The 20,905-nt window shown below is 40.6% G+C and overlaps 2 protein-coding genes across 2 annotated transcripts in view; one reads left to right on the top strand and one right to left on the bottom strand.

Annotated features, from left to right (window-relative positions):
* Positions 1–703: 703 nt before the first annotated feature.
* igl1c1 (immunoglobulin light 1 constant 1) lies at positions 704–2,600 on the bottom strand (the record flags this gene model as incomplete). The annotated part of the gene is made up of 4 exons (XM_079233607.1): positions 704–1,032; positions 1,804–1,837; positions 2,153–2,478; positions 2,561–2,600. The coding sequence occupies 4 exons, from the start codon at positions 2,598–2,600 to the stop codon at positions 704–706; spliced, it is 729 nt and encodes a 242-aa protein (XP_079089733.1).
* A 13,334-nt stretch (positions 2,601–15,934) lies between these two features.
* Positions 15,935–20,905, top strand: part of LOC306749773 (serine/threonine-protein kinase LMTK1-like) — a gene marked incomplete at its 5' end in the record, with an annotated part of 29,976 nt that continues 25,005 nt past the window's right edge. Inside the window, one exon of the mRNA XM_079233101.1 lies at positions 15,935–16,016. Coding sequence (XP_079089227.1) covers positions 15,935–16,016 — 82 coding nt within the window. The remainder of the gene's footprint in view (positions 16,017–20,905) is intronic.

The raw sequence follows: 20,905 nt of genomic DNA, 5'->3' as shown, positions 1-20,905 counted from the left end.
GAGTCCCCAGTTAGAGTCAATGTATGGTTCTGGTTCCTTTGTCAGCTTCTTATAAAGAGCCAAATCTGACACACGCAGCAAACAAACAGTTGTGATACTGTAAACATTAGAACAGCGTGCTTTGAAAGAGTGTAATAGTATCTTTCATAATAAGTGAATGTTGAATTCTGTCCAACATAACATAATAACTCATGTTCAGTGGTGGTCACTGAAAATAAACACGTTCAAAGGATAAGACCATGAAGTTTAGTTGAGGTCAAAGAATAAGTCGCTTTAGAACAGACAGGACTCTTCATTTACATGGAGCTATAAATAAGGAGAGGAGGCCAACAGGTGCATCCTGGGAAGGAAGAGACGGTGGAGTAGAGCGGTGATGCTTCACTGACGGAGGATGAAAACTTGCTTCCTGATGAAGCATACCTGATGACCACATTTTCATATAAATGATCAGTGATTAATGAATAAAGTGAGCCAAAAATGTATCCACAAACCACCTGCTTCTTCTTAAATGGCATTGTCAGTGAGAAAAAGACAAGAAATATATTGTTTTACACAATGCTTTTTTATTGAATAAGTCTTAATACGTTGTATTGTTTGCAAAGCTGAAACACAATTACAAGCATGCACATTTTCTAAAAAGTAAATTTTGTGATGAACAAACAGCACAAAGAAGAAGCAGATGCTAAATGGTCATTCTGCTCCTCTACTGTTGTTCAGCTGGACAGTCGGACTTCTGGATGTTTTTCTCTGAAGTCTGGGCGCCCAAAGACACTTTACATGTGTAAACCGTATCCAGGTTCCAGTCTGACGTCTGGACGGCCAGATAGCTGCTGATGAGGAACGTCTGGTCAGGTTGTTTAACAGCGGTGCTGGTAGAGATCCCACTGCTCACTGGGTTCCCTCCAGACAACCAGGTCACTTCTGCAAAAGGCACAGACTGACTGGACAGACAGGCCAGAGAGGCTTCAGTGGACTGGAGCTCAGCACGGGACGGAGGGAAGACGGTCAGGACTGGAGGAGGGAGGCTGGAGCCTGAAACACACCAAAGGCATTCTTGAAATAGCTGGACAGTAAAAGATAGTCTGCTAGTTTAGTTGACGGGAGTCAAACTGAACGAATAAAGCATTTAGAAAATAGAAACATTTAGAAAGCATCATCTTAAGATATGAGCAGAGTAAAAAAAATAAAAACTGAGAATATCAATCAATAACTTGGAAATATGATGACCGGTTCTATATAACATTCACGTTGAAAACAATTTCAAACGGTCTTTGTCTGTGTCTTACAAAATGTTCTCTGGTTTATAATATGACATATTCAGTCGCTGTGAGAAATTACATAAAACAGAGCTGACTTTGGTGAAGTCTATCTAACCATCAAAGGAAACATATATTTTCAAAAGCCAACAAATACACTGATCATGGTGTTAAAACTACATTTTACAAGATTAGTAATTAAACAACACAAACTCAGAAATGTAGTATTGATTTTTTATGTCAGATAATCTTAACAGATTATGTAACATAACTCAAATAGTTGTGTAATATTAGAGTGAATCATAAATTGCAGAAATAACTATGGTCAAATTAGTTGGAAAACATTTCAAGTGCTTTGATTTTTTACAACTTTGAATTATCTGTTAAAAAACTGCTTTGTATCAAAGCTGATGAACAAAAGAATGAATCATTAAACAACATGTTAAATATTTCCGACAAGTAGAAACAAATACATTCATATTTTTCTCTCAAGAAGAATTAGTAACAGTAAATTTATTCAGTTTTATGATGAGTAAAAAGTACTTACTTGTCACAATCAGCTTGGTTCCTGGTCCGAATACCACAGTGGTTCAGTCTGTACACATGGCTGTACAAAAACCTCCTGACTCTCTAACGAGGGGAGAGGAACTGAAGCATCCTGTTGAGACCAACTCTCACTGTCAACATCTCATTTAATTCATCCGTCTGATTCTATTTCATAACACTGCTGGACTTGTTTCAAACACTATTGTATTGTTAGATGCATTCATTTAATGTCCTTCAATGTTTTGTTCCAGTTTGTCTGATTTGAGTGTTTCTATTTTGCTCAGAGATGTAAAACATCTGTAGTGAGTATCTGGTGGAGGTTTTTGTCACAGTGTGAACCACTGTGATACAGCTGCAGAAGCAGAGTCATCCCATGTCTGACAGTAATACTGAGCAGAGTCTCCGGCCTCTGCCTGCTTTATGATGAACTGGTATTCTATGTTTGATGAGGATTTAGAGCTGAACCGGTCTGAGGAGAATCCTGATCCAAAGGAGGGATCACTGTCCCCATGGTCAAAGCTAAGAACATACTGAAGAGCTTCACCAGGAACCTGTTTATACCACTGGACATAATTTCCATCATATCTCTGAATGTTGCAGTTGAGAACAACCTCTTGTCCTGTAGAAACTGTGTGGACAGCAGGCGTCTGAGTCAGAACGATCACTGCATCTACATCTGTCAACACACAGAGAAAAATAAGGTGAAAGGTTTCTGTGTGAAATGATGGGCCATAAAATGAATAAGAAGAATATCTTACATGTGAGAGCAGTGATGAGAGAGCAGAGGATCCCCAGCATGTTGTCGCTGTGTGGCGTTTAATGTTCCTTACTGTACAGCTGAGAGGTGAGCAGGGTTGGAGTGTGAGGAGAAGAGACTGAAGCTTATAAAGACACTGAGGAGAAGTGGAGGAGGAGGAGCTTCAACAAAACCAGTTTTCACACATAAATGAACATCATAAGCATTAGTTGCACACCATACACCTTTTCATAAATTCTGTTGATTAACAACTTGCGCTGTTGGAAGTCTGCTAATGTCGTTTGAGAATTAAATCCAGTTATGCTATCAGATGAATTGTTTCTCTTATTTTTCTATTTCAGACTGCTCATAGAAAAAAAAAAATTCCAAAATGGGTTCATAGTTTAATGTGACTCCTCAGCTAGTAAAGAAGTTCAGTAATCACTTTCTTTTCTTTCATACATTTTCCTGCAATGAGAGCTGTTATTAATGTTCTTTGTTTAAGATGATAAAATACTGATTCAGTTATTGCGTTGATGTGGCTGTTGAAGCTCAGATCTGAGTCTATTAAGATTTTCAATGGGTCAAGCTGGAAAATCCCTTTCATTATTTTGTCCTTGTTGCCATATGATTTCTGTCTTGTCTTTATTTAATTGAAGGACATGTAATTGCATCAATCAGTCTACTTATTCTAAACATTGATGTGAGTCCGAGCAATCATAGTCACTTGGTGAACTATAAGTACATTTGAGTGTGGTCTGTAAAGCTGTGATAAACATTGTTATTGTCATGTATGATTTGACCAAAAGGGAGCACGTTCAGTTGAATAATAGGGGCCCTGGAATAAAACCCTGGGGGACTCCACGTCAAGGTGATCTGCTGAGATGTAGAATCGCTCATCTCCGGTACGCTACAGTGTTTGTAAGCAGTATTATATCATAAGCAGGGTGAAAAGTGTACTACAAGTTTATTTATCAACTCAACAAGAGACATTCATATCTACTGTAAACAATTATTTTCAGGACAGTGTGATAGATCATAACTTGTGTTTGAGTGGTTTACATTTATGCGTGAGCATAAGTATTTACAAATGGTAGACTGTAAATAGCTATTAGGAAATATTTGAGAATGTGTGTGAGAATACAATAAAAGGAAAACATCTATTATATATATACTGTATATAAGTTACAGAAAGCATTGACTGATGACTTCCCTCCCAGTCAAGATGTGTCAGAGTCTCAAAAAGCAGAAGTATTTTGTGAAGAGGTTTTTGTCACAGTGTAAATCACTGTGATACGAGCTGATTAACAGAGCTGTCCCATGTTTTACAGTAATAGACTGCTGAGTCTCCCTCCTCTATGTTGGTAATGATCAAACGATCATCTGATTTTGACTGATGAGTAGATGTGAACTTTGGAGAGGAGAAACCAGAGCCGTAGGTTGGAGAGCTGTGGCCGTGATGAAAATATAATACAAACTGAGGAACTCCTCCAGGAGTCTGTTTATACCAGCGAGCAGCACTGTTAGTAACAGTCCCCAGGTCACAGTCCATGGTGGCTGTCTCTCCTCTCCTCACCGCCACAACAGGCTTCTGTGTCACCACCGTCACACCACTCACACCTGGAAACAACAAGACGACATGGAGTCAAGAGAAACACACAGACTGATGAATCTAACAGGAGGGCAAAGTTGCAGTAAGTCAGCCTCCTCACATGTGAGAGCAGTGATGAGAGAGCAGAGGGTCACCAGCATGTTGTCGCTGTGTGGCGTAAACGTTCCTTACTGTACAGCTGAGAGGTGAGCAGGGATGGAGTGTGAGGAGAAGAGACTGAAGCTTATAAATACACTGAGGAGAAGAGAAGTGGAGGAGGAGCTTCAACAATCACCACAGTTATCACACATAAATCAACATCATAAGTATCTTGTGCATATTGCTTTTATAAGTCTGCTAATGTCATTTGATAATGAAATACATTATGCTATCACATTAATTGTTTCTTTTATTTTTCTATTTCGGACTGCTCATAGAAAAATACAAAGTGGGTTCATACTTTGATGTTAAATGTGTCTCCTCAGGTAGTAAAGAAGTTCAGTCAGCACTTTATTTTCTTTCATACATTTTCCGCCAATGAGAGCTCGTATTCTTGTTCTTTGTTTAAGATGATTAAATACTGATTAACTTATTTCGTTGATGTGGCTGCTGAAGCTCAGATCTGAATCTATTAAGATTTCTAACTTGGGTCAAGCTGGAAAATCACTTTCATTCTTTTCTCCTCGTTGCCATATGATTTCTGTCCTGTCTTTATTTAATTGAAGGACATGTAATTGCATCAATCAGTCTACTTATTCTAAACATTGATGTGAGTCCGAGCAATCATAGTCACTTGGTGAACTATAAGTACATTTGAGTGTGGTCTGTAAAGCTGTGATAAACATTGTTATTGTCATGTATGATTTGACCAAAAGGGAGCACGTTCAGTTGAATAATAGGGGCCCTGGAATAAAACCCTGGGGGACTCGACGTCAAGGTGATCTGCTGAGATGTAGAATCGCTCATCTCCGGTACGCTACAGTGTTTGTAAGCAGTATTATATCATAAGCAGGGTGAAAAGTGTACTACAAGTTTATTTATCAACTCAACAGGAGACATTCATATCTACTGTAAACAATTTTTTTCAGAACAGTGTGATAGATCATAACTTGTGTTTGAGTGGTTTACATTTATGCGTGAGCATAAGTATTTACAAATGGTAGACTGTAAATAGCTATTAGGAAATATTTGAGAATGTGTGTGAGAATACAATAAAAGGAAAATATCTATTATATATATATACTGTATATAAGTTACAGAAAGCATTGACTGATGACTTCCCTCCCAGTCAAGATGTGTCAGAGTCTCAAAAAGCAGAAGTATTTTGTGAAGAGGTTTTTGTCACAGTGTAAATCACTGTGATACGAGCTGATTAACAGAGCTGTCCCATGTTTTACAGTAATAGACTGCTGAGTCTCCCTCCTCTATGTTGGTAATGATCAAACGATAATCTGATTTTGACTGATGAGTAGATGTGAACTTTGGAGAGGAGAAACCAGAGCCGTAGGTTGGAGAGCTGTGGCTGTGATAAAAATATAATACAAACTGAGGGACTCCTCCAGGAGTCTGTTTATACCAGCGAGCAGCACTGTCAGTAACAGTCCCCAGGTTACAGTCCATGGTGGCTGTCTCTCCTGTCCTCACCGCCACAACAGGCTTCTGTGTCACCACCGTCACACCACTCACACCTGGAAACAACAAGACGACATGGAGTCAAGAGAAACACACAGACTGATGAATCCAACGTGAGGGCAAAGTTGCAGTAAGTCAGCCTCCTCACATGTGAGAGCAGTGATGAGAGAGCAGAGGGTCACCAGCATGTTGTCGCTGTGTGGCGTAAACGTTCCTTACTGTACAGCTGAGAGGTGAGCAGGGATGGAGTGTGAGGAGAAGAGACTGAAGCTTATAAATACACTGAGGAGAAGAGAAGTGGAGGAGGAGCTTCAACAATCACCACAGTTATCACACATAAATCAACATCATAAGTATCTTGTGCATATTGCTTTTATAAGTCTGCTAATGTCATTTGATAATGAAATACATTATGCTATCACATTAATTGTTTCTTTTATTTTTCTATTTCGGACTGCTCATAGAAAAATTCAAAGTGGGTTCATACTTTGATGTTAAATGTGTCTCCTCAGGTAGTAAAGAAGTTCAGTCAGCAATTTATTTTCTTTCATACATTTTCCGCCAATGAGAGCTCGTATTCTTGTTCTTTGTTTAAGATGATTAAATACTGATTAACTTATTTCGAATGATGTGGCTGCTGAAGCTCAGATCTGAATCTATTAAGATTTCTAACTTGGGTCAAGCTAGAAAATCACTTTCATTCTTTTCTCCTCGTTGCCATATGATTTCTGTCTTGTCTTTATTTAATTGAGGGACATGTAATTGCATCAAGCAATGTACTTATTCTAAGCATTGATGTGAGTCTGAGTAATCATAGTCACTTGGTGAACTTGTTAAGTACATCTGAGTGTGGTCTGTAAAGCTGTGATAAGCATTGTTATTGTCATGTATAATTTGACCAAAAGGGAGCATGTTCAGTTGAATAATAGGGGCCCAAGAATCAAACCCTGGGGGACTCGACGTCAAGGTGATCTGCTGAGATGTGTCACTCATCTACAGTTTGCTAAAGAATTGACTTTAAAATCCTGCTGCTGATTTATAAAGCACTGAATGGTTTCGGGCCTCAGTATGTTTGTGATCTACTGCTACCTTATGAACCATCCCGGCCCCTCAGGTCATCTGGGACTGGTCTACTTTCTGTTCCAAGAATCAGAACTAAACATGGAGAAGCAGCGTTCAGCTTTTCTTCTCCACACATCTGAAACAAGGTTCCTGAAAGCTGCAGATCTGCTGAGACCCTCAGCTCCTTTAAATCCAGATTGAAGACTTTTCTGTGATGATTTTAATGGTTTTATGTGAAGCACTTTGAATCACCTTGTTGTTGAAATGTGCTATACAAATAAACTTGCCTTGCCTTGCTACAGTATGCGTAAGCAGTATTATATCATAAGCAGGGTGAAAAGTGTACCACATGTTTATTTATCACCTCAATAAGAGACATTCATATTTACTGTTAACAATTACAATTAACTTGTGTTTAAGTGGTTTACATTAACGTGTGAGCATATAAGTATGTACACATGGCAAACTGAAAATAACCACTAGGAAAGATTTGAGAATGTGTGTGAGAATAAAATGAAAGAAAAAAATGTGTTTATTATGTATACTGTATAGAAGTTACAGAAATCATTGACTGATGACTTCCCTCCCAGTCAAGATTGTCAGAGTCTCAAAAAGCAGAAGTATTTTGTGAAGAGGTTTTTGTCACAGTGTAAATCACTGTGATACGAGCTGATTAACAGAGCTGTCCCATGTTTTACAGTAATAGACTGCTGAGTCTCCCTCCTCCATGTTGGTAATGATCAAACGATAATCTGATTCTGACTGATGAGTAGATGTGAACTTTGGAGAGGAGAAACCAGAGCCGTAGGTTGGAGAGCTGTGGCTGTGATAAAAATATAATACAAACTGAGGGACTCCTCCAGGAGTCTGTTTATACCAGCGAGCAGCACTGTTAGTAACAGTCCCCAGGTCACAGTCCATGGTGGCTGTCTCTCCTGTCCTCACCGTCACAACAGGCTTCTGTGTCACCACCGTCACACCACTCACACCTGGAAACAATAAGACGACATGGAGTCAAGAGAAACACACAGACTGATGAATCTAACAGGAGGGAAAAGTTGCAGTAAGTCAGCCTCCTCACATGTGAGAGCAGTGATGAGAGAGCAGAGGGTCACCAGCATGTTGTCGCTGTGTGGCGTAAACGTTCCTTACTGTACAGCTGAGAGGTGAGCAGGGATGGAGTGTGAGGAGAAGAGACTGAAGCTTATAAATACACTGAGGAGAAGAGAAGTGGAGGAGGAGCTTCAACAATCACCACAGTTATCACACATAAATCAACATCATAAGTATCTTGTGCATATTGCTTTTATAAGTCTGCTAATGTCATTTGATAATGAAATACATTATGCTATCACATTAATTGTTTCTTTTATTTTTCTATTTCGGACTGCTCATAGAAAATTCCAAAGTGGGTTCATACTTTGATGTTAAATGTGTCTCCTCAGGTAGTAAAGAAGTTCAGTCAGCACTTTATTTTCTTTCATACATTTTCCGCCAATGAGAGCTCGTATTCTTGTTCTTTGTTTAAGATGATTAAATACTGATTAACTTATTGCGTTGATGTGGCTGCTGAAGCTCAGATCTGAATCTATTAAGATTTCTAACTTGGGTCAAGCTGGAAAATCACTTTCATTCTTTTCTCCTCGTTGCCATATGATTTCTGTCTTGTCTTTATTTAATTGAAGGACATGTAATTGCATCAATCAGTCTACTTATTCTAAACATTGATGTGAGTCCGAGCAATCATAGTCACTTGGTGAACTATAAGTACATTTGAGTGTGGTCTGTAAAGCTGTGATAAACATTGTTATTGTCATGTATGATTTGACCAAAAGGGAGCACATTCAGTTGAATAATATGGGCCCTGGAATAAAACCCTGGGGGACTCCACATCAAGGTGATCTGCTGAGATGTAGAATCGCTCATCTCCGGTACGCTACAGTGTTTGTAAGCAGTATTATATCATAAGCAGGGTGAAAAGTGTACTACAAGTTTATTTATCAACTCAACAGGAGACATTCATATCTACTGTAAACAATTATTTTCAGGACAGTGTGATAGATCATAACTTGTGTTTGAGTGGTTTACATTTATGCGTGAGCATAAGTATTTACAAATGGTAGACTGTAAATAGCTATTAGGAAATATTTGAGAATGTGTGTGAGAATACAATAAAAGGAAAATATCTATTATATATATATATACTGTATATAAGTTACAGAAAGCATTGACTGATGACTTCCCTCCCAGTCAAGATGTGTCAGAGTCTCAAAAAGCAGAAGTATTTTGTGAAGAGGTTTTTGTCACAGTGTAAATCACTGTGATACGAACTGATCAACAGAGCTGTCCCATGTTTTACAGTAATAGACTGCTGAGTCTCCCTCCTCTATGTTGGTAATGATCAAACGATAATCTGATTCTGACTGATGAGTAGATGTGAACTTTGGAGAGGAGAAACCAGAGCCGTAGGTTGGAGAGCTGTGGCCGTGATGAAAATATAATACAAACTGAGGGACTCCTCCAGGAGTCTGTTTATACCAGCGAGCAGCACTGTCAGTAACAGTCCCCAGGTTACAGTCCATGGTGGCTGTCTCTCCTGTCCTCACCGCCACAACAGGCTTCTGTGTCACCACCGTCACACCACTCACACCTGGAAACAACAAGACGACATGGAGTCAAGAGAAACACACAGACTGATGAATCCAACGTGAGGGCAAAGTTGCAGTAAGTCAGCCTCCTCACATGTGAGAGCAGTGATGAGAGAGCAGAGGGTCACCAGCATGTTGTCGCTGTGTGGCGTAAACGTTCCTTACTGTACAGCTGAGAGGTGAGCAGGGATGGAGTGTGAGGAGAAGAGACTGAAGCTTATAAATACACTGAGGAGAAGAGAAGTGGAGGAGGAGCTTCAACAATCACCACAGTTATCACACATAAATCAACATCATAAGTATCTTGTGCATATTGCTTTTATAAGTCTGCTAATGTCATTTGATAATGAAATACATTATGCTATCACATTAATTGTTTCTTTTATTTTTCTATTTCGGACTGCTCATAGAAAAATCCAAAGTGGGTTCATACTTTGATGTTAAATGTGTCTCCTCAGGTAGTAAAAAAGTTCAGTCAGCACTTTATTTTCTTTCATACATTTTCCGCCAATGAGAGCTCGTATTCTTGTTCTTTGTTTAAGATGATTAAATACTGATTAACTTATTTCGTTGATGTGGCTGCTGAAGCTCAGATCTGAATCTATTAAGATTTCTAACTTGGGTCAAGCTGGAAAATCACTTTCATTCTTTTCTCCTCGTTGCCATATGATTTCTGTCTTGTCTTTATTTAATTGAAGGACATGTAATTGCATCAATCAGTCTACTTATTCTAAACATTGATGTGAGTCCGAGCAATCATAGTCACTTGGTGAACTATAAGTACATTTGAGTGTGGTCTGTAAAGCTGTGATGAACATTGTTATTGTCATGTATGATTTGACCAAAAGGGAGCATGTTCAGTTGAATAATATGGGCCCTGGAATAAAACCCTGGGGGACTCGACGTCAAGGTGATCTGCTGAGATGTAGAATCGCTCATCTCCGGTACGCTACAGTGTTTGTAAGCAGTATTATATCATAAGCAGGGTGAAAAGTGTACTACAAGTTTATTTATCAACTCAACAGGAGACATTCATATCTACTGTAAACAATTATTTTCAGGACAGTGTGATAGATCATAACTTGTGTTTGAGTGGTTTACATTTATGCGTGAGCATAAGTATTTACAAATGGTAGACTGTAAATAGCTATTAGGAAATATTTGAGAATGTGTGTGAGAATACAATAAAAGGAAAATATCTATTATATATATATACTGTATATAAGTTACAGAAAGCATTGACTGATGACTTCCCTCCCAGTCAAGATGTGTCAGAGTCTCAAAAAGCAGAAGTATTTTGTGAAGAGGTTTTTGTCACAGTGTAAATCACTGTGATACGAGCTGATTAACAGAGCTGTCCCATGTTTTACAGTAATAGACTGCTGAGTCTCCCTCCTCCATGTTGGTAATGATCAAACGATAATCTGATTCTGACTGATGAGTAGATGTGAACTTTGGAGAGGAGAAACCAGAGCCGTAGGTTGGAGAGCTCCAGCTGTGATAAAAAGATAATACAAACTGAGGAACTCCTCCAGGAGTCTGTTTATACCAGCGAGCAGCACTGTTAGTAACAGTCCCCAGGTCACAGTCCATGGTGGCTGTCTCTCCTCTCCTCACCGTCACAACAGGCTTCTGTGTCACCACCGTCACACCACTCACACCTGGAAACAACAAGACGACATGGAGTCAAGAGAAACACACAGACTGATGAATCCAACGTGAGGGCAAAGTTGCAGTAAGTCAGCCTCCTCACATGTGAGAGCAGTGATGAGAGAGCAGAGGGTCACCAGCATGTTGTCGCTGTGTGGCGTAAACGTTCCTTACTGTACAGCTGAGAGGTGAGCAGGGATGGAGTGTGAGGAGAAGAGACTGAAGCTTATAAATACACTGAGGAGAAGAGAAGTGGAGGAGGAGCTTCAACAATCACCACAGTTATCACACATAAATCAACATCATAAGTATCTTGTGCATATTGCTTTTATAAGTCTGCTAATGTCATTTGATAATGAAATACATTATGCTATCACATTAATTGTTTCTTTTATTTTTCTATTTCGGACTGCTCATAGAAAAATCCAAAGTGGGTTCATACTTAGATGTTAAATGTGTCTCCTCAGGTAGTAAAGAAGTTCAGTCAGCACTTTATTTTCTTTCATACATTTTCCGCCAATGAGAGCTCGTATTCTTGTTCTTTGTTTAAGATGATTAAATACTGATTAACTTATTTCGAATGATGTGGCTGCTGAAGCTCAGATCTGAATCTATTAAGATTTCTAACTTGGGTCAAGCTGGAAAATCACTTTCATTCTTTTCTCCTCGTTGCCATATGATTTCTGTCTTGTCTTTATTTAATTGAGGGACATGTAATTGCATCAAGCAATGTACTTATTCTAAGCATTGATGTGAGTCTGAGTAATCATAGTCACTTGGTGAACTTGTTAAGTACATCTGAGTGTGGTCTGTAAAGCTGTGATAAGCATTGTTATTGTCATGTATAATTTGACCAAAAGGGAGCATGTTCAGTTGAATAATAGGGGCCCAAGAATCAAACCCTGGGGGACTCGACGTCAAGGTGATCTGCTGAGATGTGTCACTCATCTACAGTTTGCTAAAGAATTGACTTTAAAATCCTGCTGCTGATTTATAAAGCACTGAATGGTTTCGGGCCTCAGTATGTTTGTGATCTACTGCTACCTTATGAACCATCCCGGCCCCTCAGGTCATCTGGGACTGGTCTACTTTCTGTTCCAAGAATCAGAACTAAACATGGAGAAGCAGCGTTCAGCTTTTCTTCTCCACACATCTGAAACAAGGTTCCTGAAAGCTGCAGATCTGCTGAGACCCTCAGCTCCTTTAAATCCAGATTGAAGACTTTTCTGTGATGATTTTAATGGTTTTATGTGAAGCACTTTGAATCACCTTGTTGTTGAAATGTGCTATACAAATAAACTTGCCTTGCCTTGCTACAGTATGCGTAAGCAGTATTATATCATAAGCAGGGTGAAAAGTGTACCACATGTTTATTTATCACCTCAATAAGAGACATTCATATTTACTGTTAACAATTACAATTAACTTGTGTTTAAGTGGTTTACATTAACGTGTGAGCATATAAGTATGTACACATGGCAAACTGAAAATAACCACTAGGAAAGATTTGAGAATGTGTGTGAGAATAAAATGAAAGAAAAAAATATGTTTATTATGTATACTGTATAGAAGTTACAGAAATCATTGACTGATGACTTCCCTCCCAGTCAAGATGTGTCAGAGTCTCAAAAAGCAGAAGTATTTTGTGAAGAGGTTTTTGTCACAGTGTAAATCACTGTGATACGTGCTGCTTAACAGAGCTGTCCCATGTTTTACAGTAATAGACTGCTGAGTCTCCCTCCTCCATGTTGGTAATGATCAAACGATAATCTGATTCTGACTGATGAGTAGATGTGAATTTTGGAGAGGAGAAACCAGAACCATAGGTTGGAGAGCTGTGGCCGTGATAAAACGATAATACAAACTGAGGAACTCCTCCAGGAGTCTGTTTATACCAGTGAGCATAAGTGTTAGTAACAGTCCCCAGGTTACAGTCCATGGTGGCTGTCTCTCCTCTCCTCACCGTCACAACAGGCTTCTGTGTCACCACCGTCACACCACTCACACCTGGAACCAACAAGACGACATGGAGTCAAGAGAAACACACAGACTGATGAATCCACTGTGAGGGCAAAGTTGCAGTAAGTCAGCCTCCTCACATGTGAGAGCAGTGATGAGAGTGCAGAGGGTCACCAGCATGGTGTCAGTGGGAGCTGAGAATGGCCTTGTGACTTGGAACGTAAAGTTTACTGATGACAGATTAGAGGGTTTGGAGGATGAGGAGAGGAGGTGCTGGAGGAGCAATTATATACAACACTGAAACTGATAGTGACGGACGGGAGGAGGAGCTTTGCTTAAATCTGCACCGTTTATCACAGTTGTGTTATGTGTCAGCATTAATATCAGTGTAGGTGATTTCCCAAACCCCTCCCAAAAATGTGAGGTCAGGATCTGATAAGATTTTTTGCAGTTTTGTAATAATAAAATTGTGACTTAGTCCTGTTCGTAATGATTGGAATTCATGGCACACTTCCACATTTATATATATATATATATATATATATATATATATATATATATATATATATATATATATATATATATATTTTATATATATATATATATATATTTATCTATACTGTAGGAGTTTACAAAGGAGAGTCCCGTTGCATGATTTTAACAGTGGCTTTTCCTGCATGTACAACAAAACACATGTAAAAAAGCATTGATAATAATTTGCAACATCAGTGTGTTTCCAGTCAAGGGGGATTTACAGAGAACTGAGACTTAACCTCTTGATTTACATGAAGTTAAATAAAGACAGGAGGTCTGCAGGTGCATCCTGTAGATGAGAGAGAGAGAGTTGAAACATGAGCCCTGACTTCTGCTTAAATATAGGGTCACTATTCTTTTTTTCCTGTGTGTGTGTGTGTGTGTGTGTGTGTGTGTGTGTGTGTGTGTGTGTGTGTGTGTGTGTGTGTGTGTACCGCATCTTTTTTAAACAATGAAAATCAGTAAGAGTTCCCTCTGTGCCTTTCTAATGGTAATACAGTGCTGCTCTCTAGTGTGCATTCAAAAGAATAACAACACCTAACTTCTCTTATCTTTTCATCATTCGATTTTGCGAAATGAAACTAAGAAACATGTTATCTAAGAAATACGTGCAAATAATGTAGTTATATACTTGAGTGATTTTATGCAATGGCCTTAATTAAGAATTTAAATACATGCATTCCCTAAATCATTAGTATTTAGGAAAAGTTCATCTTTACTGTGAAGCTTGAGAGACCGCTGGTGCTTAGTTACAATCTCACATGACTTTGACTGCTCTACTGCAAACAGCCAGCAGAGGGCCAATAGGATTGTGTATGTGAGGGAGGGAATACAAAAGAGAGAGAAGAGGCGAGGAATTTTAGGTTTTAATGCAATGTCGCAAATGCAACGCTCACTTTGAATGCATTTGTATGACCATTATTAATGCATGAAGAATACAGACATACTCCAGCATCTGGGTCTTTGGAGTCAGTTCAAATGAATATAGTTTGCACACATCTGAACAAGCCCATCGGAGTAATTAGTCAAGTATCACAGAATCAGCATAATTGAAGGGAACATCACAAAAGCAACACAACTGAACATGCACATTTATGCATGCAGCCTCTAAATGTGCACATATAGTGAACATCAAATCATACTGTTGGAGTCATTTGCTTTTGTATCATCTTCTAAATCTTCACATTTCCCATCCAGGGTTGCATCCAGGTATACACTATTTTTCCATGCGAGGCCTGCGCTGCCTGCCTTTATCCACCTGTCCACCAGCTACTTTCCTACGCAGGTGACACCCAACATCTCCTCCAATTGACTTCCCACTGATTCTCGATAATGTTATTCGAGATAAAACGTACATCTCTGCTCGCTATTTGTTCCCGAAGGCATTACGTGCCAGTGACAGAACAATCGGGGTTCAGCAGACTCTTCAACTGCTCCAGAGTCGCAGCAGCCCACCATGTTGTCCCACAACCGGCTGTTTGTGGGTCGCTCTGTCTACGAACCTCTTTGGACGAACATGGTCGGATGTCAGGATAAGAGGTATGATGATGTCAGAGTGGCCCCGATTTACATGAATTAAAACACGAAGTGAAACACGCGACACGCACGCGCGCATGCACGCTCACTTGCAGGATTCCTCAGGGAAATGGCTGCGTCAAGTGTGACAGAGAAAGCCGGTGCTCTACGTCATTTTTTGCTTCAAAATAAAAGGCAAACAGTCTGCTTTTACGTAAATACAATTTTATTTTGAAGGCTCTAAACAGAACGTGATTGTATACTATGTGTCGCTTGACACTGGTGCAAGATGTCGCTCATTCTTTCTGGACCGAGGCTGAAACCCAAATGCGCATCGCTGACCCACGCATCTTTTTGAAGAGGAACCAGCTGTGCTCCCCTAAAACGGCCTGTGACATGTAGCACAAGGAGCAACCAGTTTATTCTGGAAGGAACACAAATGGGAAATCGTCAAATGTTTGGAGCGGTCAAGATTTTACAGTGTGTGAAATTGGTGTAAATAACGGGTGACCGAGTAGGTAGGCTACACGAAACCTGTGCAGAATAGCAATCAAATGAAAGGATCTTGTGAAGAGCAAGTAAACTAACAGATGTGAAATGACTGTCAACATCTGTCTTCAAATCTCTTCGAGCTGAAGGTGGAGCAGGATTTTCGGGGTGCTCTCTGTGAGGTGGGATGGAATAAAATGCTGCGCATTACCGCTTCTACTTACTTGAATCTCTAAAGCAGAGTCAGGAATTTATTCTTGACCTTTTTTTTTTGCTGTGTTTAGGCTTTTGCTGCTTCTGCAACGCATCGGGGAGGATGGTCTTTGCCCTACATGTGATTGTCATGTCTTCGGCGTTTTTCAATCCCAGTTTCGCCTTCAGCTCCCACTTTGATACAGGTAAGGGTCAAACTGACGGATGCTGCTTGAATGAGGGCGTTTATCCATTTGCTGCAGACCTGCTAGTGATCTATGTGTCTTCATGATCAAGCTGAGTGATTGAATCTGGTGTTTGGATGCAAGGCCATACACTGTGCCTTGGTGCTATATATAGTATTTTTAGTCACAGGCAGCTGCATCATTGCCATAACATCATCACCCTACAGTGAGTCTAAACATCATAAGATTAGCTCAGGTATGGAGGATTTACATCCATTCAGTTCCTTGCAGCTTGGTTACATGTTGTGGTTGCATAGATTATGCATACAGTCCGACACACACGTCCCTGCAGTGGAGTACTGTGTGCTGTGACCATGGTGTACAACGTTACAAAGGTGACCTGCTGATGGAGGTGTATGGATGTACTGCTTGAGGTTGCGGTTCTTTTTCAGTTCCCGTTTGGATGCAGCGTTAAATCATCCTTCGGGTGTCGGGGTGATGGGAAGGAGAACCCAGGTGCTGCTGCGGAGCTTTGGGACCACCGAGCAGGAAGTCATGGCTGTCCTGCGTGAGGGCTTGAATTAGAGCAGATTAAATAACTGTGTGCAAGTATAAACAGGACTGAGAGAGTCCCTGAACTGAGTACAATGTGCTGGGCATACAAATGATGGTGAGTCCATGGGCTCTCAAGTTTTAGGTTCTTATCTGTCCTCCCCAAACCGCACACCCAGTTACAGTTTTCTTTTGTAAAGCGCTATAGCAAGACAAGTGATAAGAGGATATGTCTGGAAAGTACGCTTTTACCGTCTCACTGAGCGTTTTTGGATGCAAGACAAACAGATTAATAAGTAAATCCCCACATCCCTGATATAGTACATTGATATGAAAGGATTTGAAGGACGACGGATTTGTTCTTAATAATGACTGACCTGTTCTCTGCTCTGCTTAAAATACACTGAAAGGAGAACCACAGAATGGTTTAGGTTATTGGAAAACCATGACAGAAGCACTTCTTGGTGTGGAATGTGTAGTGGGTGCTGAGCTGGCTATCCCTTGTTCTGTGCAGTGAAATATGATACAAGCCTACCACGGGAGTACAATCTTTTAATTTGAAACAGGATAAATGGTTCCCAGCTGAATTACGGGTAAAATGCATGCTAACTGTGGCTCTTCTGGGGCACCTTCAAATTTAATGGTCTCTGTATTTTCTTCCTGAAGGAGATGTGCAGTGAAACACTCATATTTTCTCTCTTCAGATGACAGCAGCTGAATGAATAGCCTCAGTGACAGTTCAGGGTGGAATCAGCACATGCGTTGGGATTGTTTAGTTTTAGGAGGAGGGTGGGGCATGAGTGGGCATGCACATGAAGCTTGCATGTAGAGAGGGTGGGCTCTGGATCGTCACTCCCCTGTCATAATGATCTACATTTCTCATTAGAGCGGCACCTCACTAACGGTCCTGTTCCTTCCTCGTAATTGAAGTGAGAATCAATGTTGCCTAGGCGATGGAGGGGGGCGTGTGAGGCGGCCCAGTGCGAAGGACAGAGAAACGCTAGAGTTTCTTTAAGAGGAGGGACACACAACATACAATCAGTTCTACTTGCCGAATATGTCGGCTGAGGAGTAGATACATAAAGCTCACGTAAAGTTACAAACACAAATTCCAGCATTTGAACTATAGCACTGCTCAAGCCGCCCGCCACAGCTGCACTTCCTTGCTACGCCCAGAGTTATGTAAGAACATAGTGTGCCCTACGTCTGCACACACTCACACAAACAGTCAGTCATGCACAAACACACGCAGAGACCGAGGAAAACAACGATAGGGCCAGGTCAGTCTACACATTGCATGGCATTATGTAACCATCAGCAGGGACGGACACACCGGCGTGGCATTTTTGATCTCCTGACCGTATCGGCCCTCACATGCTGGGGTTTGGTGTGTGTGTGGCCAGGGGGAAAGTTAGGTGTATTTGTGGCATTCTGCACCAGTGACAACTGCAACTGGCACCTGGCTTACTACTGCTTCAGCACCTTGGAGAGCTCTCCCATCAGGCGAGGGAGCAGATGTGCGAGTGTGTGTGGTAGCTATTTTAAAAGCAGAAATTGATATGCATCGCTTTACTGTCAGGGCAAACAGAAGACGGACTGACCTGGAAGGCAGCACTGATACACCAACAAGCTGACAATGCAGCAACTGTGGGAGACGGTCTTTCAGCAGTCTCCTCTGGTGCCTGGAGGTGGCAGTGGCAGCTAGTGTGTGCACGTTACGGTGCCTTGGCGTCGGCGCAACACACACGTTTTCTGTCACTCACAAACACACTTACAGCATAATGCCTAATGCACATTCTACATGTGGAAAAGCTTGACACATGCCCTCTGATACACATGGCAACACCACTGCAGGCTATAACCAAGGTGGTACTGATATCGGAGAGGAAAGATGGTAAAAATGGCGTATTGACTTGCTATCCAAGCTCCTCCCACTGACTCGGTCAGTACAAGCCACCTACGGCTGACTATTTGATTATTCTTCTCTCCATGTGTATCCAAGCACTTTAGTTACATAAGTCAGCCTCTGGGGGAACTAAAATAAGAATGAAGTGTAAGCAGTTAAGGGGCACCATCTACAGTATGTTTCCTCATATGTGCTCTCTGTGTGAGGATGAGGGGGTTGTTGGTTTTCTTGGTGTCATACTCGTTGTAGTGTGTGTGTGTGTGTGTGTGTGTGTGTGTGTGTGTGTGTGTGTGTGTGTGTGTAATTGCATGCTTAATGGGTTTCATGCAGTATTTAATTCGCCACTAAGTATAATGTCTTGTTGAATTTAAATGCAAGAGCACTCTGAGAGCTATTTAGAAACAATTTTGCATAGCTGCTATTATATAACGGTTGTGGTGGACTAATTTTAGGGATGTTTTATGATAACAGGAGGGGAAAGCAGACGCAGGTGTGTTTCTTGTGTTCAAAAGGACCGCTTCAAAATTGGTTGAACAGGTGGAAGACATTAGGTTGAAAAGTATGACTGTGTGAATTCACTGCATGTGTGTCAGAGTGGGAGTATCTGCGTAACAATAGCAACAGCAAAACCTAAGATTATGGGAGGAAAAAGGAGTGCATGTCGGCCAGCATCTCTCACACTAATCTGTTTTGTCTCAGGTATTTTTTTCTTTACACAGGCACGGGTGCACACACACACACACACACACACACACACACACACACACACACACACACACACACACACACACACACACACACACACACTGCCTTTGTCTGCATCATGAGACTCAGGGCTGAAATGTCATTCCTAGTGCATATTTCTGTCTGCATATGGTTGCACATGCATCTAATTTGTGTTCATTAGCCAGAGGCCAAACACACGCAGGGCACAACCACTGCTCCCTGGAGTGTGTTTGCTCTGCACAGCTGTGTTCTGTCAGGTCTGTGTGCAGATGCTTTTGTCAGAGATGACACTATTTACAGGTAACATTGTTTCAGCCTATAATGCCTTTATATAAGTCAATATCAAAACAATAACTGAACATTTTAAGAAGAGTTGGTAAATCAGGAGTTCAGAGCTTTAATGAATTATAGTTTGTTGTCTGGTCATTTAACCAAATTGGTGAGGAAATTTCAATAACTACCAATAGTAGTCTACAAATAACAAGAAAAGCACAAGACTGATTGAGGTGTAACAAGTTTGACCTTTTTACCATTGATAGCCACTGATTTAACTGACTGCATCAGTCATTTTGGCCTTCTTTTAATTTTAAAAACCAATCCCCCCTAGGGGGGGGCAGACTGAGCGATTGTTATATAAAACTGTAAATCATAGCTTGTTTTATGAAAAAAAACTGCTGTATTTGGCTGTATTGAACACCATAAGTAATAAAGTGAAATATATGGTTTAGCACATGAACAAATTAAAATGTCACAGATGTGCAAATGTGCCCCAATGCAAATGTTGGAGACCTCGCCTGACTTTTCTCTGTACTAAACCCTCTCTAACTTTGTTCTGCTTCACTTTATCCAAGTCAACCTTTGCAGAGAGAATGTTCACATATTGTGCTATGATTTGGATTAGAGTTAGACCTTACAGCTGCATCATTTCGAATAAATAATCATCCTGAAAGTGCTTTTTTGCAAGACAGACCTGACAGCTTTTCATTTTTTACGGTGGGTCATCATTTTCTGTGTGTCATCTTCATTTACACATGTTACCAGTAACATATACTGATATTTACACATCTGAACACAATCTCACATGTCTACCTTTTTATTATATCACCAAAATTATTCAAATAGCCCTAGTGGTTGCAGAGATACATCATTTTTAGTTTGGGTATGCAATTTTCGAGGAAAGGACCTCAACATATAAGTGGGTTTTTAAAGTGTTAAGAGCTCTGCATGATTGCACCTATCTCATGTTTGTGTTTTCCAGCGTGATAAACTGTGAGGAGCTTTGGTCTTCTTTGTACAGAAGGAATAGTACATCTGATTCCTTTAGTGCTGTATAATGAGCAAACCAAATTCAGCAGATTCCCCACTGCAACATGCAGAGTAGAGGCCATTCTCCTCTGCAATGATCTTCTACATTAATTAACTGTGTCTCAAATAAATGAATTATTGATGTTAAATATTACAGTGCCCCGGTCATGTAGTTAGTCGATCTGTGCAATTAACTAAAAAAGTGTGTCCATCAGAGGCAGAGAGGATATCCAGACCCTTTCTTTCCAGCAAGTGTGCCCTTGCCCGGGCTGTCAGGGGACGGACATGACAGGCCTGTAACGCTGATCCATGGTGGTCCTCCTGGGCTCTCACTCCCAGTTAATGACAGTTATCATGACTCTCTGCAGGGCCAGCGTGTCTCCCTGCCATCTGCAGTCATTCACATAGAGCATGACTGGAG

Source organism: Taurulus bubalis (genome assembly GCF_910589615.1).
Source record: "Taurulus bubalis genome assembly, chromosome: 17".
Classification (NCBI taxonomy): domain Eukaryota; kingdom Metazoa; phylum Chordata; class Actinopteri; order Perciformes; family Cottidae; genus Taurulus; species Taurulus bubalis.
Note: the sequence above shows the minus strand (reverse complement) of the source record. Positions and strands in the feature narration are given on the sequence as shown.